Source organism: Nerophis lumbriciformis, linkage group LG12, assembly GCF_033978685.3.
Source record: "Nerophis lumbriciformis linkage group LG12, RoL_Nlum_v2.1, whole genome shotgun sequence".
Lineage (NCBI taxonomy): Eukaryota > Metazoa > Chordata > Actinopteri > Syngnathiformes > Syngnathidae > Nerophis > Nerophis lumbriciformis.
Window position 1 is genome coordinate 4351352 of NC_084559.2, and position 19827 is coordinate 4371178.

Genomic DNA, 19827 nt, shown 5'->3' on the forward strand with positions numbered 1-19827 from the left:
CGTACCACCTGTGAAATCTAATCACCTGCCAGCTGTGTCTCGCCGTCAGCATCATGGACAGAGGCGGTGACCTTTGCTCCTGCACACACTGTTAGTGAATGAAGCGCACCTTTGTAGTTATTTCCCCATATTTCTGCACAATAATTCAGATATGTAAGAACTAGCGAGCAGTAGAGAATATGAAGTGATTTTTGGTCTGGAACATGTTTTGCTTTATTCATTATTGACCCAAAAATGTGTTTTCTTTTACCCTTTCAATATATACTCCGTCTATTTGTATCTGTGTTTGACTTTCCCTTCTATTGTTACCAAATAACACTATTTTAGTTTTACTGAAATTCAAAGATAGTCTGTTTTTGTCAAACCATCTTTTTTAATTTGTTTATTTCTCCTGTTACTTTTGGACGGAAGTAGAATTTTCTCCAGCAAACGAGAGTCCTGTTGTTCAACTTTTCCGAAGTACTTAATAAAATAGCACAATGTAGCCTTTCGTACCCAGAACCAAGGTCGATTTGGTCGCTCACAAAAGACTTATAAACAAGCACATATGGAGGCTGCCAGAATACATATTGATTTTTTTTTTAACAAAGCATGCTTTAGAAATATGACTGGATATAAGCAAAATGTTGTTATTGTCATGTTGCTGTATGGCCTTCGTAACGACAGAAGCTTTAATATTTAATATTCATCCCAAAGTCTTAGAATTACTAACTTAAATGTGAGTTTGAGAACACAATGTGAAAATAACATTTTATTATAAAAAAAAAATAAGGAGACCTTTGATGATTTAATGTACATTTAACCAGTGGGCAAGGCTTTCTCTGCTGGCCTAACATAACCAGAAATCATGATCATAATTAAAGATAAAAGTATTTTTTTAATTTACTTTACCTAATTATCTAAAATTATTCATATTCTCTTCATGTCATATTATGCTCCTTTCAGTGCTGTTGTTTTTAGGTTAGAGTTCTTATCCAATCAGAATTCAGCTAGCTTATGTTGCCACGCTGTACCAAATCTGCCCGGGCTTCGGAATCGATATAAACAACTTTAACACTCTTACTAATATGCGCCACACTGTGAACCCACACCAAACAAGAATGACAAACACATTTCGGGAGAACATCCGCACCGTAACACAACAGAACAAATACCCAGAATCCCATGCATCCCTAACTCTTCCGGGCTACTTTATACACCCCCGCTACCACCAAAGCCCGCCACCCCAACCCTGCCCCCCCACACATCAACAACACCCCCCCACCCCCCGTGCGTAGATTGAGGTGGGCGGGGTTTGGTGGTAGCAGGGTGTGTAATGTAGCCCGGAAGAGTTAGGGATGCATGGGATTCTGGGTATTTGTTCTGTTGTGTTTATGTTGTGTTTCGGTGTGGATGTTCTCCCGAAATGTGTTTGTCATTCTTGTTTGGTGTGGGTTCACAGTGTGGCGCATATTAGTAAGAGTGTTATAGTTGTTTATACGGCCACCGTCAGTGTGATCTGTATGGCTGTTGAACAAGTATGCCTTGCTGTCACTTAGTGTGTGAGCAGACGCCGCATACATAATGTGACTGGGCCGGCACGCTGTTTCTTAGGTGAAAAAGCGGACGCGACGACAGGTTGTAGAGGACGCAAAATGCAGTTCCATCACGGCACGCCCTCAATTTTGTTGTCCGGGTGAAAATCGGAGAACGTTTGCCCTGGGAGAGGCAGTGAAATCCGGAAGTCTCCCGGAAAAATCGGGAGGGTTGGCAAGAATGCAGCTGAGCCGCATCAGAGTGGTCAAAGAGCCGCATGCGGCTCCGGAGCCGCGGGTTGCCGACCCCTGGCATAGTGCAAAGACTTTCTGCACAGTCAGTTGCTACAGAGCTCCAAACTGCATGTGACCTTCCAATTAGCCCACGTACAGTACGCAGAGAGCTTCATTGAATGGGTTTCCATGGCAATGCAGCTGCATCCAAGCCATACATCACCAAGTCCAATGGAAAGCGTGGGATGCAGTGGTGTAAAGCACGTCGCCACTGGACTCTAGAGCAGTGGAGACACCTTCTCTGGACTGATGAATCACACTTTTCCATCTGGCAATCTGATGGACTAGTCTGGATTTGGAGGTTGCCAGGAGAACGCTACATTTTGGACTGCTTTGTGCCCAGTGTGAAATTTGGTGGAGGAGGAATTATGGTGTGGGGTTGTTTTTTCAGGAGTTAGTTCCAGTGAAAGGAACTTTGAATGCTCCAGGATACCAAAACATTTTGGACAATTCCATGTGAGTAAAGGCAGGTGGCCAAATACTTTTGGCAATATAGTGTATATTTGTAAGGCCATTTTCAAGAAGGATATTTTAACAGAAACTACATCTTGTGAGACAATGTCGGCGATGAAATGTTATACACATGAGAGCAGATGGAAAAGCATGAGAATTGATAGAATAGTGTAGTGCAATTTCTGACCAAATCAGAAATTGGTCAGACCAACTTTCTTTCTGACCTCTGTACCATTTCTATTTTGTTTGTTGAGCTATGTCGGAATGCATTAGGGAGGACATGACATGGCAGAGCGGGTCGCCCTGACGTTGTACATGTTATCTTGGTTGTTTGTTATGCTGGCCTTTGAACCACCAGGAAGCGTATAACTAACCACGTTGGACCAAGTCTGGTGTGTGTGCGCTCGTTCTTTGATTTCTGCACGAGAGCGTCTCCGGAGACATTGTCTGTAATCATGGCAACCCAATCCAACCTTGTACCATCTGATTATGAGTAAATAAAACTCTTGTAATAAATTCACTTTTGTTCCTGTTTACGATTTGGACATTTCCACTACAATAGCACGGGAGGCTCCAAACATTTCTCAGGGGCGGAGTTCACTCTCGCCTGGGGTGTCAAATGGTCTAGAACCTAGGTGTCAAAGTCAAGGCTCCATCCATCCATCCATTTTCTACCGCTTATTCCCTTTTGGGGTCGCTGGAGCCTATCTCAGCTAGAATCGGGCGGAAGGCAGGGTACACCCTGGACAAGTCGCCACCTCATCGCAGGGCCAACACAGATAGACAACATTCACACACTAGGGCCCATTTAGTGTTGCCAATCAACCTATCCCCAGGTGCATGACTTTGGAGGTGGGAGGAAGCCGGAGTACCCGGAGGGAACCCACGCAGTCACGGGGAGAACATGCAAACTCCACACAGAAAGATCCCGAGGCTCCCGGGATGATATTTGATTTAGTATTAGAACCTGCCCGCAGGCCACAGCCGCCCACTGCTGCGCCGCAAGTGGGCCTTGGCAGATGCCTCAGGGCAGATGTCATTCAGCAACCCCACTCCCCAAAAATGGCTAGAAGGAAGGTGGACGGTGAGAACAGGGGGTTTCAAGCCATGTGGGAGGCAGGGTGCATGTTCATGGAGGTAAAAGGTGTGGAGAAAGTGTGGCTGTAATGAAAGAATATTGTAACCGAGGGTTTATATATGTCGCTTATACGGTATGAAACTACAAAATAATAAGCACAGAATCTCCAGTTTACACGAGGACCCTTTATTTACCTTCTTTTCAAAACCTTCGCTCCACTCCACAACGTGATCTCACTTCCGCTCTTTGCGCCTTCAAAACAAGAGCTCAAGGCATATACTGCACGACAGCGTACAACAGGAACTTAACATCACCAAGAGGAAAGCCCATAAAAAGAGGTTACATACCTCCCCTCCTACAAAAAGAAACGTCCTCGTTTCAACACCATAACAGAATATGCAAAAATAACACAGGCAGTAAAAAAACACAGGAGTTAACACACACACAAAAAAATATATATATATGCATGTTCCCCTCACACCACTGCACAGTCACGCATGCCACACTATTCCCACGTACACCAGAAAATTCTGATACACCATAGCCTCCAGACATACTATACACATATGAAACATGTGCCATCACAGTAAGAACATGTTAAGTGACCTTGACAATCTTTAACCGAAAGCCCAAATTTTTGTTTAATTTCTTCTATTTCTAAACAGCTAACCAAAAGTGACAAAGTCCTTGAAACGAACTGGTTGTCGCACATTCCTCCCAGAACGAGAAACAGTCTGTAGTGGCTCTCTGGTGCCTGTAATCTGAACAGTCCCTGTGTCACCAGAGATCAGCGGCTCGTCAGCCCTAGCACCCCCCTCTGGCGACCCCTCGTCCAGCAATGAGGGAGCCTGACTAGGAGAAGGCGAAGCAGACAGGCCATTTGAAAAACCAGCAGCCATCGGTAGTGTGTATGGTTTCAGTCTATCATAATGGACGACCTGCCCCCGTCCATCCAACTCCAAAGGGTTGTCAATATGATAGGTGAGTCCAGGTTCCCCTTGAGAGTCCAACACAGACAGGACCCTGTAGGGCCCCTTCCAGTGGGGAGCAAGTTTCATCCTGTCCTCTGTCGGATTACGTAGCCAAACCAGATCCCCTACTGCATACGGCCGGTGACGCACAGCTCCATCATAGTACAGCTTTTGCTTCTCGTAAGCGTTGGCGCCACCTTGCCTGGCACCAGCGAAAGCAGTCTCCAGCCTCTCTGCTAACGAGGCCACAAAGTCTGCATGAGAAAGAGGCAAGTCTGAGCGCACCAGGTGAGACGGCACCAACACATCCACTGGAACACGAGCCTCCCGTCCGTGAAGTAGATAGTACGGACTGTAGTTGGTGCAGGCATGCACAGATGTGTTATAGGCGAAAGCCACCTGTTTCAGATAATCATCCCACCGCTGCCACCAATGTAACCGAGGGTTTATATATGTCGCCTATACGGTATGAAACTACAAAATAATAAACACGGAATCTCCAGTTTACACGAGGACCCTTTATTTACCTTCTTTTCAAAACCTTCACTCCACTCCACAACGTGATCTCACTTCCGCTCTTTGCGCCTTCAAAACAAGAGCTCAAGGCATATACTGCACGACAGCGTATAACAGGAACTTAACATCACCAAGAGGAAAGCCCATAAAAATAGGTTACAATATCATCTATGAAACGTCTAAGAACCACAAAGACTAAGACAAGAGTAAAGACACGGAACCAAGGCTACAGAAGGTGGAAGAATTAAAACAAGGTCTTAAGTCCCGGCAGAGTCTGTTCACAAAAGCCACGTCACAAAGCTATGGTGTCGTTTTGATAACTGACACCATGTTGAATTATAATTGTAATATTTGAACGATGATAAATGAATGTGTTGTGGCAGTATGCGGATTTCCCCAATGCGGGCGTTTGTGGAAAAAATCGGTTGCTTTTCCAAACATTTTTAATAAACTGCCAACGTTAGAATGCTAAACAGGAAGTGCTTGAAGTTGAATGGCTTTGTAAAAACACCGAGACAAAGTCTAAGTTCATTGTGTTCTTCATGGAGTTTTTGAAACTGCACCATTTGTTCCTCAGTTTTCGACGTACGTCAAGTGTATTGCCAAGAGGATTATTTGTAGTATGCACATGTACTTGTTCTATTTTTGGCCAAAGTAAGACAAAGAAAAGAATCAGAAGTTGTCTTTTTTTTTACCAGTCCGGCCCGCGTGGGAATGGATTTTCCTTCATGTGGCCCTTGAGCTAAAATGAGTTTGACAGAATATCCATCCATTTTCTATACTTATCCTGTTCTGGGTTGCTGATTCCCAGTGAGTGTTAATTACATCCATCATTGTGAGTTGGTCAGTTGGTCCGTATGTGCCCTGTGATTGACTGCCGACTTCAGGCAGTACCTTGCCCGAAGTCTACAGAGGTAAGCTCTAGCTCAACTGTGAAACTAATGAGGAAAAAAAGGTGTATAATGCAAGACTTCACGTGACGGACCAGCAGTTCTAGTTTGACTGGCATTGATGCAAATAACAGAACCAATCAAGATCACATATTGTTATGTTCCATTAACACCACAGTTGATTTTGTTTCATTGTATAATCAATCACTCATTCAATCAAACTTTACTTATATAGCCCTAAATCACGAGTGTCTCAAAGGGCTGCACAAGCCACAACGACATCCTCAAGAAAAAAAACTCTGATGTGGGGTCCCCCCGCCCCCTGGGCGACCGGTGCAATAGACGTCGAGTGGATCTAGCATAATATTGTGAGAGTCCAGTCCAAAGTGGATCTAACATAATAGTGTGAGAGTCCAGTCCATAGTGGATCTAACATAATAGTGTGAGAGTCCAGTCCATAGTGGATCTAACATAATAGTGAGAGTTCAGTCCATAGTGGATCTAACATAATAGTGTGAGAGTCCAGTCCATAGCTGATCTAGCATAATAGTGTGAGAGTCCAGTTCATAGTGGATCTAACATAATAGTGAGAGTCCAGTTCATAGTGGATCTAACATAATAGTGAGAGTCCAGTTCATAGTGGATCGAACATAATAGTGTGAGAGTCCAGTTCATAGTGGATCTAACATAATAGTGAGAGTCCAGTTCATAGTGGATCTAACATAATAGTGAGAGTCCAGTTCATAGTGGATCTAACATAATAGTGAGAGCCCAGTTCATAGTGGATCTAACATAATAGTGAGAGTCCAGTTCATAGTGGATCTAACATAATAGTGAGAGTCCAGTTCATAGTGGATCTAACATAATAGTGTGAGAGTTCAGTTCATAGCGGATCTAACATAATAGTGAGAGTCCAGTTCATAGTGGATCTAACATAATAGTGAGAGTCCAGTTCATAGTGGATCTAACATAATAGTGTGAGAGTCCAGTCCATAGTGGATCTAACATAATAGTTAGAGTCCAGTTCATAGTGGATGTAACATAATAGTGTGAGAGTCCAGTCCATAGTGGATCTAACATAATAGTGAGAGTCCAGTTCATAGTGGATCTAACATAATAGTGAGAGTCCAGTCCATAGTGGATCTAACATAATAGTGAGAGTCCAGTTCATAGTGGATCTAACATAATAGTGAGAGTCCAGTCCATAGTAGATCTAACATAATAGTGAGAGTCCAGTTCATAGTGGACCTAACATAATAGTGAGAGTCCAGTCCATAGTGGATCTAACATAATAGTGAGAGTCCAGTTCATAGTGGATCTAACATAATAGTGTGAGAGTCCAGTTCATAGTGGATCTAACATAATAGTGAGAGTCCAGTCCATAGTGGATCTAACATAATAGTGAGAGTCCAGTCCATAGTGGATCTAACATAATAGTGAGAGTCCAGTCCATAGTGGATCTAACATAATAGTGAGAGTCCAGTCCATAGTGGATCTAACATAATACTGTGAGTGTCCAGTCCATAGTGGATCTAACATAATAGTGAGAGTCCAGTCCATAGTGGATCTAACGTAATAGTGAGAGTCCAGTCCATAGTGGATCTAACATAATAGTGTGAGAGTCCAGTCCATAGTGGATCTAACATAATAGTGAGAGTCCAGTTCATAGTGGATCTAACATAATAGTGAGAGTCCAGTCCATAGTGGATCTAACATAATAGTGAGAGTCCAGTCCATAGTGGATCTAACATAATAGTGAGAGTCCAGTTCATAGTGGATCTAACATAATAGTGAGAGTCCAGTCCATAGTAGATCTAACATAATAGTGAGAGTCCAGTTCATAGTGGACCTAACATAATAGTGAGAGTCCAGTCCATAGTGGATCTAACATAATAGTGAGAGTCCAGTTCATAGTGGATCTAACATAATAGTGTGAGAGTCCAGTCCATAGTGGATCTAACATAATAGTGAGAGTCCAGTTCATAGTGGATCTAACATAATAGTGTGAGAGTCCAGTCCATAGTGGACCTAACATAATAGTGAGAGTCCAGTTCATAGTGGATCTAACATAATAGTGAGAGTCCAGTCCATAGTGGATCTAACATAATAGTGAGAGTCTAGTTCATAGTGGATCTAACATAATAGTGTGAGAGTCCAGTCCATAGTGGATCTAACATAATAGTGAGAGTCCAGTTCATAGTGGATCTAACATAATACTGTGAGAATCCAGTCCATAGTGGATCTAACATAATAGTGAGAGTCCAGTCCATAGTGGGGCCAGCAGGAGATCATCTTGAGTGTAGACAGATCAGCAGCGCAGAGACGTCCCCAACTGATGCACAGATGAGTAGTCCACCCTGGGTCCCGACTTTGGACAGCTTGCGCCTCATCTGTGCCCCCCCTCTGCACGAAGCGGAGGGGGGCAGAGCAGAAAAGAGATGGCAGATCAACTGGTCTAAAAGGGGGGTCTATTTAAAGGCTAGAGTATACAAATGAGTTTTAAGATGGGACTTAAATGCTTCTACTGAGGTAGCATCTCTAACTGTTACCGGGAGGGCATTCCATAGTACTGGACGCTCTATAGCTCGCAGACTTTTTTTTAACTCTGGGACTCACTAATAAGCCGGAGTTCTTTGAACGCAAATATCTTGCGGGGACATATGGTACAATACAATCAGCAAGATAGGATGGAGCTAGACCGTGTAGTATTTTATACGTAAGTAGTAAAACCTTAAAGTCACATCTTAAGTGCACAGGAAGCCAGTGCAGGTGAGCCACTATAGGTATGTATATATGTATATTGGTATATAAAGGTATATACAGTATAGGTATGTTTATAAGTATATAAAGGTATATACAGTATAGGCGTAATATGATCAAACTCTCTTGTTCTTGTCAAAAGTGATACCATGACTGTTTTCTTCCAATTTTAACTGTACTGTATTTTTGTTTTATTAACAGGTTGGCCCTTTTCCAAAATAATGTGCAAGCTGAGCGGTTTTGTTCAGGGCGTGTCTGTGTCTGCATCGGTCTTCACGTTGGTGGCTATAGCTGTCGAAAGGTTAGTCGCATTATTTTTACTTAAATGTGGTCTTGATACAGTTTGTCCTACAATAGTAACCCACAGTGCATAATGTTATGTACACCAGGGATCACCTCCCAGTCGATCTTTCTGACCTTTCTGGTAGATCCCGAAAAATATTTGGGGAAAAATAAATGGAGTGCTCTCCCCTCTCGGCGATTGACCAACAGACCTGCCTTACAAGCACGCATTTTAAACTTTGAACACGCCCGTACACCTTGCCACTATCTAGACATGAACTCTGCCTTGGCCAGCTTCGAGCTCAGTCCCCAAAACCCACGCATAGCTACCACAACGAGGCGCCGGCTTGAACTCATCATGTTAAAAGGCTGACTGTTGATGAAGAGCTACAAAAGCAATTTTCGGAGGATTAGTTTTTCAATGACAATTCTTACCAAAAGTTTGCCTCTGGTTTTCTGACACTCGGTTATCGTAGAGCCAAAATTTGTGCGTAACTAAGTACCGTACTTTCTGGACTATAAGGTGCACTTAAAAAAAAAATTCTCAAACCTTGACACTGCACCTTATAGCCTAATGCAGTGGTTCTCAACCTTTTTTCAGTGATGTACCCCCTTTTTGAATTTTTAAAATTCAAGTTCCCCCTAATCAGAGCAAAGCATTTTTGGTTGAAAAAAAGAGATAAAGAAGTAAAATACAGCACTATGTCATCAGTTTCTGATTTATTAAATTGTATAACAGTGCAAAATATTGCTCATTTGTAGTGGTCTTTCTTGAACTATTTGGAAAAAAAGATAGGTTTTTATGTATATTTATAAAGGATTTTTGAATTGTTGCTATTTTTGGAATATTTTGAAAAAATCTCACGTACCCCTTGGCATACCTTCAAGTACCGGCAAGGGTACGCGTACCCCCATTTGAGAACCACTGCTTTAGAAGACCATGTGGCCTAATGGATAAGGCGTCTGACTTCGGATCAGAAGATTGAGGGTTGAGTCCCTTCGTGGTTACTTTTCAAAACTCTTGTTGGTCAGGATTAATTAAGCAATGGCGAGAACTGGATCTAGTCTCTAAACTAGAGCTGACCAATTTTTTACAGTAGAGAAAACTGTCCCATTAAATGTATAAGAAGACTATGTGGCCTAATGGATAAGGCGTCTGACTTCGGATCAGAAGATTGAGGGTTCGAGTCCCTTCGTGGTTACTTTTCAAAACTCTTGTTGGTCAGGATTAATTAAGCAATGGCGAGAACTGGATCTAGTCTCTAAACTAGAGCTGACCAATTTTTTACAGTAGAGGAAACTGTCCCAATAAATGTATAAGAAGACCATGTGGCCTAATGGATAGGGCGTCTGACTTCGGATCAGAAGATTGAGGGTTCGAGTCCCTTCGTGGTTATGTTTCAAAACTCTTGTTGGTCAGGATTAATTAAGCAATGGCGAGAACTGGATCTAGTCTCTAAACTAGAGCTGATCAATGTTTTACAGTGGAGGAAACTGTCACAGTTAACTCTTTAGAACAGTGGTTCTCAACCTTTTTTCAGTGATGTACCCCCTTTTTGAATTTTTAAAATTCAAGTTCCCCCTAATCAGAGCAAAGCATTTTTGGTTGAAAAAAAGAGATAAAGAAGTAAAATACAGCACTATGTCATCAGTTTCTGATTTATTAAATTGCATAACAGTGCAAAATATTGCTCATTTGTAGTGGTCTTTCTTGAACTATTTGGAAAAAAAAGATAGGTTTTTATTTATATTTATAAAGGATTTTTGAATTGTTGCTATTTTTAGAATATTTTGAAAAAATCTCACGTACCCCTTGGCATACCTTCAAGTACCGGCAAGGGTACGCGTACCCCCATTTGAGAACCACTGCTTTAGAAGACCATGTGGCCTAATGGATAAGGCGTCTGACTTCGGATCAGAAGATTGAGGGTTCGAGTCCCTTCGTGGTTACTTTTCAAAACTCTTGTTGGTCAGGATTAATTAAGCAATGGCGAGAACTGGATCTAGTCTCTAAACTAGAGCTGACCAATTTTTTACAGTAGAGGAAACTGTCCCAATAAATGTATAAGAAGACTATGTGGCCTAATGGATAAGGTGTCTGACTTTGGATCAGAAGATTGAGGGTTCGAGTCTCTTCGTGCCTATGTTTCAAAACTCTTGTTGGTCAGGATTAATTAAGCAATGGCGAGAACTGGATCTAGTCTCTAAACTAGAGCTGACCAATGTTTTACAGTGGAGGAAACTGTCACAGTTAACTCTTTAGAACAGTGGTTCTCAACCTTTTTTCAGTGATGTACCCCCTTTTTGAATTTTTAAAATTCAAGTTCCCCCTAATCAGAGCAAAGCATTTTTGGTTGAAAAAAAGAGATAAAGAAGTAAAATACAGCACTATGTCATCAGTTTCTGATTTATTAAATTGTATAACAGTGCAAAATATTGCTCATTTGTAGTGGTCTTTCTTGAACTATTTGGAAAAAAAGATAGGTTTTTATTTATATTTATAAAGGATTTTTGAATTGTTGCTATTTTTAGAATATTTTGAAAAAATCTCACGTACCCCTTGGCATACCTTCAAGTACCGGCAAGGTTACGCGTACCCCCATTTGAGAACCACTGCTTTAGAAGACCATGTGGCCTAATGGATAAGGTGTCTGACTTTGGATCAGAAGATTGAGGGTTCGAGTCCCTTCGTGCCTATGTTTCCAAACTCTTGTTGGTCAGGATTAATTAAGCAATGGCGAGAACTGGATCTAGTCTCTAAACTAGAGCTGACCAATGTTTTACAGTGGAGGAAACTGTCACAGTTAACTCTTTAGAACAGTGGTTCTCAACCTTTTTTCAGTGATGTACCCCCTTTTTGAATTTTTAAAATTCAAGTTCCCCCTAATCAGAGCAAAGCATTTTTGGTTGAAAAAAAGAGATAAATAAGTAAAATACAGCACTAAGTCATCAGTTTCTGATTTATTAAATTGTATAACAGTGCAAAATATTGCTCATTTGTAGTGGTCTTTCCTGAACTATTTGGAAAAAAAGATAGGTTTTTATTTATATTTATAAAGGATTTTTGAATTGTTGTTATTTTTAGAATATTTTGAAAAAATCTCACGTACCCCTTGGCATACCTTCAAGTACCCCAAGGGGTACGCGTACCCCCATTTGAGAACCACTGGCCTAATGTACGGAATAATTCTGGTTGTGCTTACCGACCTCGAAGCAATTTTATTTGGTACATGGTGTAATGATATGTGTGACCAGTAGATGGCAGTCAAACATAAGAGATACGTGTAGACTGCAGTACGATGGCAATATGACTCAAGTAAACAACACCAACATTTTATATGTTCCATTGAAAATATAGAACATTACACACGGCGCTCAAAAACCTATCAAAATGTTTTAGTACGACTTTGGTAAGCTGTAAAGCCGCAAACTGTAATTACTGACAGTGGTTTTCTGAAGTGTTCCTGAGCCCTTGTGGTGATATCCTTTAAACACTGATGTCGCCTTTTGATGCAGTAGCGCCTGAGGGATCGAAGGTCAAGACCTTGCCGCTTACGTGCAGTGATTTCTCCAGATTCAGTCAGGAAACGGTGGTGACGAACTAAAAGGTGCAGAGATGGCAGGCTTGGTGCAGGAAAACATGATTTTAATGTCCAAAAAATGAAAGGAAAACACAAACTACAAACCAGGAAACAGGCAAACTTGAGACAGCAAACAGGAACCAGGAAACAGGAAGAACTGGAGACAGCAAACAGTCGAAAGCGTTCAGCATACAGGATCAGCTCACAGTCCACGGCCTACAGCTAGTAATACTCCAGCCCTGACTGGAGGGAGAGGCAGGTATAAATAGGAGCCTGATTGGCAATTGCCACCAGGTGTGCCAGACTGCCAATCAGGTACAGGTGAGGGAAACAAGCGCTCAGGGAGACATGCAGGAAAAGGAACCAAAATAAGAGCGCTGACAGGAGACAAAACAAACACAGAGAAAAAAAATAAACATAACCAAACTGTCAGTGAGAATCCTGATACTCTGAACCTTTTGATGATATTACGGAGCGTAGATGGTGAAATCCCTAAATTCCTTGCAATAGCTGGTTGAGAAAGGTTTTTGTTAAACTGTTCAACAATTTGCTCACCTATTTGTTGACAAAGTGGTGACCCTCGCCCCATCCTTGTTTGTGAATGGAAGCTGCTTTTATAGCCAATCATGGCACCCACCTGTTCCCAATTAGCCTGTTCACCTGTGGGATGTTCCAAATAAGTGTTTGATGAGCATTCCTCAACTTTCTCAGTCTTTTTTTGTCACTTTTTTGAAACAAGCGTCAAATTCCCAATGAGCTAATATTTGCAAAAAAAATAACAAAGTTTCTCAGTCCGAACGTTAAATATATTGTCTTTGCAGTCTATTCAATTGAATACTGTCATGATCCGTGGCCCGGATCATGTTTTGTTATTTTCTGTTAGTTTTGGACTCCCTTAGTTCCTGTTTGTGCACCTCTGGGTTTGTTTTACTTTCCATGGGGATTAATTGGGTTCACCTGCCTCTGGTTAGTGGTCGGCACGCTCACCTGTTGTCGACCACTAATCAGAGAGCTATTTATTCACCTCTCTCGCCACGCTCAGTCCGGCTTCATTGTTTGCTTCATGCGACAGTAGCGTTAGTATTTCTTGACTCCTAGTTTATGCTTCCTGAGCTAACTTGGTACCTTAGCTTCCCGTGCGATCGACACGTTTTTCCTTCTGCTTGTTTTCTGTTTTGGTACGCGTTTGATTTTGGAGATGAAATCATGTTCCTACCTGCACGCCTTGTCCGGAGTGGTCCGTCTGCATCCCAGGGGAACGAACCCCGCAGTAAGCTGCGATCCCCCCGTCGTGACAAATATAAGTTGAAAAGGATTTGCAAATCATTGTATTCTGTTTTTATTTACCATTTACACAACATGCCAACTTTGCTGGTTTTGGGTTTTGTAAATAACTGAATGAAAATCCTCTAAGTCTGGTGATTGCATAACGTTTTCCAGGGGTTGTACAAACCCCGTTTCCATATGAGTTGGGAAATTGTGTTAGATGTAAATATAAACGGAATACAATGATTTGCAAATCCTTTTCAACCCATATTCAGTTGAATGCACTACAAAGACAACATATTTGATGTTCAAACTCAAAAACTTTTTTTTTTTTTTGCAAATAATAATTAACTTAGAATTTTATGGCTGCAACACGTGCCAAAGTAGTTGGGAAAGGGCATGTTCACCACTGTGTTACATGGCCTTTCCTTTTAACAACACTCAGTAAACGTTTGGGAACTGAGGAGACACATTTTTGAAGCTTCTCAGGTGGAATTCTTTCCCATTCTTGCTTGATGTACAGCTTAAGTTGTTCAACAGTCCGGGGGTCTCCGTTGTGCTATTTTAGGCTTCGTAATGCGCCACACATTTTTAATGGGAGACAGGTCTGGACTACAGGCAGGCCAGTCTAGTACCCGCACTCTTTTACTCTGAAGCCACGTCGATGTAGCACGTGGCTTGGCATTGTCTTGCTGAAATAAGCAGGGGCGTCCATGGTAACATTGCTTGGATGGCAACATATGTTGCTTCAAAACCTGTATGTACCTTTCAGCATTAATGGTGCCTTCACAGATGTGCAAGTTACCCATGTCTTGGGCACTAATACACCCCCATACCATCACACATGCTGGCTTTTCAACTTTGCGTCTATGACAATCCGGATGGTTCTTTTCCTCTTTGGTCCGGAGGACACGACGTCCAATGAAATGTGAACTCGTCAGACCACAGAACACTTTTCCACTTTGTATCAGTCCATCTTAGATGAGCTCAGGCCCAGCGAAGCCGACGGCGTTTCCGGGTGTTGTTGATAAAAGGTTTTCGCCTTGCATAGGAGAGTTTTAACTTGCACTTACAGATGTAGCGACCAACTGTAGTTACTGACAGTGGGTTTCTGAAGAGTTCCTGAGCCCATGTGGTGATATCCTTTACACACTGATGTCGCTTGTTGATGCAGTACAGCCTGAGGGATCGAAGGTCACGGGCTTAGGCGCTTACATGCAGTGATTTCCCCAGATTCTCTGAACCCTTTGACGATATTACGGACCGTAGATGGTGAAATCCCTAAATTCCTTGCAATAGCTGGTTGAGAAATGTTGTTCTTAAACAATTTGCTCAAGTGTTTGTTGACAAAGTGGTGACCCTCGCCCCATCCTTGTTTGTGAATGACTGAGCATTTCATGGAATCTACTTTTATACCCAATCATGGCACCCACCTGTTCCCAATTTGCCTGCTCACCTGTGGGATGTTCCCAATAAAAGTTTGATGAGCAATCCTCAACTTTATCAGTATTTATTGCCACCTTTCCCAACTTCTTTGTCACGTGTTGCTCGCATCAAATTCTAAAGAAAAAGTTTATCAGTTTGAACATCAAATATGTTGTCTTTGTAGCATATTCAACTGAATATGGGTTGAAAACCGAGGTGGGTAGAGTAGCCAGAAATTGTACTCAAGTAAGAGTACTGTTACTTTAGAGATGTATTACTCAAGTAAAAGTAAGGAGTAGTCACCCAAATATTTACTTGAGTAAAAGTAAAAAGTATGTTGTGAAAAAACTACTCAAGTACTGAGTAACTGATGAGTAACATACACACTTATATCTCATATATATATATATATATATATATATATATATATATATATATATATATATATATATATATATATATATATATATATATATATACATACACATACATATACATATATATACAGTTTATTATTTATATGTATTTATTTTGCTGTTTTTGTTTACCTGTTAAAGGTGTTTTAATGAATATACATGCATGTTTAACACATATAGATTCCTTTCTTTCATGAAGACAAGAATATAAGTTGGTGTATTACCTGATTCTGATGACTTGCATTGATTGTAATCAGACAGTCGTGATGATAATGTCCACGTTTTCAAATGGAGGAGAAAAAAAGTTCCTCCTTGCTGTCTAATACCACATGAAAGTGGTGGGTTTTTGGCATCTTATTTGTCCAGCTTCCATATTCGTTTTTATACACTTTACAAGAAATATATTGGCGTCACACTCCGTAGCTTGCTAGCTTGTTTGCGCTGGCTTTCGGAGACCCTTGTTTTGAAAGCGCAAGCGCGATGGAGCGGCACTTTTATTGTGAAGACAGGAACGTCCTCATGTGCGGTCAGTCTTTAGGCTTTTGACGGGATGTACGGTTGAAATAAAAAAGTATCGTTTTTCCTTCACACTTTTGATTGATTGATTGGAACTTGTATTAGTAGATTGCACAGTACAGTACACATTCCGTACAATTGACCACTAAATGGTAACACCCCGATAAGTTTTTCAACTTGTTTAAGTCAGGTCATGTGACCACCTGGCTCTGTTTGATTGGTCCAACGTCACCAGTGACTGCATCTGATTGGTGGAACGAAGTGAAACGTCACCAGTAAGGAGTAAAAGTAGCGTCCCTTCTCTATAAATATACTCAAGTAAAAGTAAAAGTATGTTGCATTAAAACTACTCTTAGAAGTACAATTTATCCCAAAAGTTACTCAAGTAGATGTAACGGAGTAAATGTAGCGCGTTACTACCCACCTCTGGTTGAAAATGATTTGCAAATCATTGTATTCCGTTTATATTTACATCTAACACAATTTCCCAACTCATATGGAAACGGGGGTTTGTACAATGGGAGCTGTGATTTGTCTTATATTTCTTATGTTTCCCCCCCGACAGGTTTCGCTGCATCGTGTACCCTCTGTACCCCAAGCCAACCATACGTGTTGCCCAGGCAGCCATTGTGCTGATCTGGGTTCTGGCCATGGCATTCATGTGTCCAGCTGCGGTTGCACTGACCGTGGAGGAAGTCCCTTTCCACAACATGGTCTACAATGATGATTTCAACCACACAATACCTCTGCACATCTGCTATGAAAACTTTGCCAACCCCAAGATGACGAAGGTTTATACAGCGGTTCTTTTTGCGCACGTCTACCTGGTCCCACTGATGGTCATCACGGCCATGTACGGAACCATCGGGGTCAAACTGTGTTCATCCGGGGCTGCGAATAGAAGGCCGCATGGGGCCAACATCCAGCGAGTGGTTTCTCAGAGAAAAATCCGGGCGATAAAGATGCTGGTCCTCGTGACTTTGCTTTTTATGTTGTCATGGTTGCCACTCTGGACCCTAATGATGATGGCGGACTACGCCGGTTTGGAAAGAGACCAGCTGGATCTATTGATCAGCTACATCTTCCCTTTCGCCCATTGGCTGGCGTTCGCAAATTCCAGCGTCAACCCCATCATCTACGGCTACTACAACGACAACTTTAAAAGAGGATTCCAGGTGGTGTGCAAGTCCAGGGCCTTCTCCAGTCTGTTGGAGTGGCGCGTGTGGAGGAGGATTTCCGGCTGTTTTCGGAAAGAAAACGTGCAAACTCCTTTTGAAGCTACCAACTGCAGAGATAGCGGCGGCCATAACAACCGGCTACTATTTGGACTGAGAAACCGAGTCCACAATCAAATGTTCAGTGACAAGGCTGAGCGGGATGTGGGTGCAAGAGGCGGGCGTACGGGCCTGAGAAGTGCTACGGAGCAGGGCATAGAAATGTTAGCTTTGAGTAAAAAAAACAGCCATGACGAACATTTGGCCAAAGAAAATGTGGGGTCTGTTTCGCTCTATCGAGCGTGGGATAACTGAGTTCGCTTCAGATGAAGCCAAAGGTGGAATTGTTACAACTTACTTATAAGGCGCACTTTAACTGCAACCATGTTTAGCTGGTCAAGAAAAATACTTGATAACACATACTTGCCAACCCTCCCAGATTTTCCGGGAGACTCCCGAAATTCAGCGCCTCTCCCGAAAACCTCTCGGGACAAATTTTCTCCTGAAAATCTCCCGAAATTCCCGAGTCCGCTTTCCCACAATATAAACAGCGTACCTGGCCAATCACATTATAACTGTAGAATGATGGAGGGCGAGTTCTTGGTTTCTTATGTGGGTTTATTGTTAGGCCGTTTCATTAACGTCCTCCCAGCGCGGCAACGACACACAACAACAGCAGTCACGTTTTCGTCTACCGTAAAGCAGTTCGTCTGCCGTAAAGCAGCAATGTTGTGACACTCTTAAACAGGACAATACTGCCATCTAGTGCATTTGATGAAAGCACTTTTGTGCGTGCCACACAGCAATGCGTCATCAGAGAGGGTGTTCAGCATGGTTAGAAAAATGGTGACAGAGAATAGAACAAGGATGGACAATTCAACCCTTAACTCAACAATGAGTAGATGAGTGTTATGTGTGTGTATATGTGTAAATAAATGAACACTGAAATTCAAGTATTTATTTTATATATATATATATATATATATATATATATATATATATATATATATATATATATATATATATATAATAGAATAAATATATATTTATAGCTAGAATTCACTGAAAGTCAAGTATTCCTTATATATATATATATATATATATATAATATAGAATAAATATATATTTATAGCTAGAATTCACTGAAAGTCAAGTATTTCTTGTATGTATATATATATATATATATATATATATATATATATATATATATATAATAGAATAAATATATATTTATAGCTAGAATTCACTGAAAGTCAAGTATTTCTTGTATGTATATATCTATATATATATATATATATATATATATATATATATATATATAATAGAATAAATATATATTTATAGCTAGAATTCACTGAAAGTCAAGTATTTCTTGTATGTATATATATATATATATAATAGAATAAATATATATTTATAGCTAGAATTCACTGAAAGTCAAGTATTCCTTATATATATATATATATATATATATATATATATATATATATATATATATATATATATAATAGAATAAATATATATTTATAGCTAGAATTCACTGAAAGTCAAGTATTTCTTGTATGTATGTATGTATATATATATATATATATATATATATATATATATATAGTAGAATAAATATATATTTATAGCTAGAATTCACTGAAAGTCAGGTATTTATTGTATATATATATATATATATATATATATATATATATATATATATATATATATATATATATATATGAAATACTTGACTTGGTGAATTCTAGCTGTAAATATACTCCTCCCCTCTTAACCACGCCCCGCCCCCCACCTCCCGAAATCGGAGGTCTCAAGGTTGGCAAGTATGTTGATAACTGTCAGGTTCAAACATCGATGACATCTATTACACAAGATAAGCAGCAAGGAAATAAACCGAGACAGAATTAAATTTTGCCCAATTTGAGGAGAAACGTGTCGACCTGTAACCTCTTACAGTGTCACCCACGCTCTAACAAAAAAAAAGGTTCACGTCTCCTCTTTTATGTGGATATTCCCTGTTTACATAACAACAGCTGGGTTATGTAAACAGACATTGTTTTTGGTCACATTAACACAAAAAGAAAAAAGATGCCTCGGGCTTGGACTGGTCCTGGATCGAGCTTGGGCAAGTCTTGGTTCACAATAGATAACCCCCTCCCGTCTCCTCCCAATCGCACACAGCGGAATTTTACAAGCCTTTGCTTGGTGCAACAAAGACAGCCTCTTGTCTGTTCACTGGGAACTCAGGGAACGGAAAGTTTTTGGATAATTAATAATACAATTTTTCTGACAATAACAACTACCTCTTGATTTCCACGTTGAGAATGTCAATTGTAAAGCACTTAATTCCTCAAATGCCACGAGGCATCACAACGTTCCAGTCATCAGCGTCATCACTGTTTACACAAGTCCAGGTTGGGCTTTCACCTATAAAGTATTTTTCTACCGTAAAGTGATTTGACACAGTTACCTCATTTACCTGCTGATTCTCAGATTGATAATTGAACCAGAAACGTTGCGATACGACCGCCTGAGCAAGGGCGTTGATTGGCGTGGCGATAAAGGTGCGATGACTAGTTTTGGTATTGGTTATGTCCACAACAGTTTATGTCGACATTAGTCAGCCCTTACATCGTCAACTGTAG

At 40.9% G+C, this 19827-nt stretch overlaps 1 protein-coding gene and 3 non-coding genes across 4 annotated transcripts in view; all 4 read left to right on the forward strand.

The window, feature by feature from the left end:
• LOC133622908 (neuropeptide FF receptor 1-like) overlaps nucleotides 1–17491 on the forward strand; it is a 78951-nt gene extending 61460 nt beyond the window's left edge. The window contains exons 3-4 of the mRNA XM_061985758.1: nucleotides 8678–8777; nucleotides 16528–17491. Coding sequence (XP_061841742.1) covers nucleotides 8678–8777; nucleotides 16528–17491 — 1064 coding nt within the window. The remainder of the gene's footprint in view (nucleotides 1–8677; nucleotides 8778–16527) is intronic.
• Nucleotides 9888–9960, forward strand: trnar-ucg (transfer RNA arginine (anticodon UCG)). The gene has a single exon. It is a non-coding gene; the product is annotated as a tRNA-Arg (tRNA).
• Nucleotides 10082–10154, forward strand: trnar-ucg (transfer RNA arginine (anticodon UCG)). The gene has a single exon. It is a non-coding gene; the product is annotated as a tRNA-Arg (tRNA).
• On the forward strand, nucleotides 10636–10708 carry trnar-ucg (transfer RNA arginine (anticodon UCG)). The gene has a single exon. It is a non-coding gene; the product is annotated as a tRNA-Arg (tRNA).
• Nucleotides 17492–19827: the final 2336 nt, after the last annotated feature.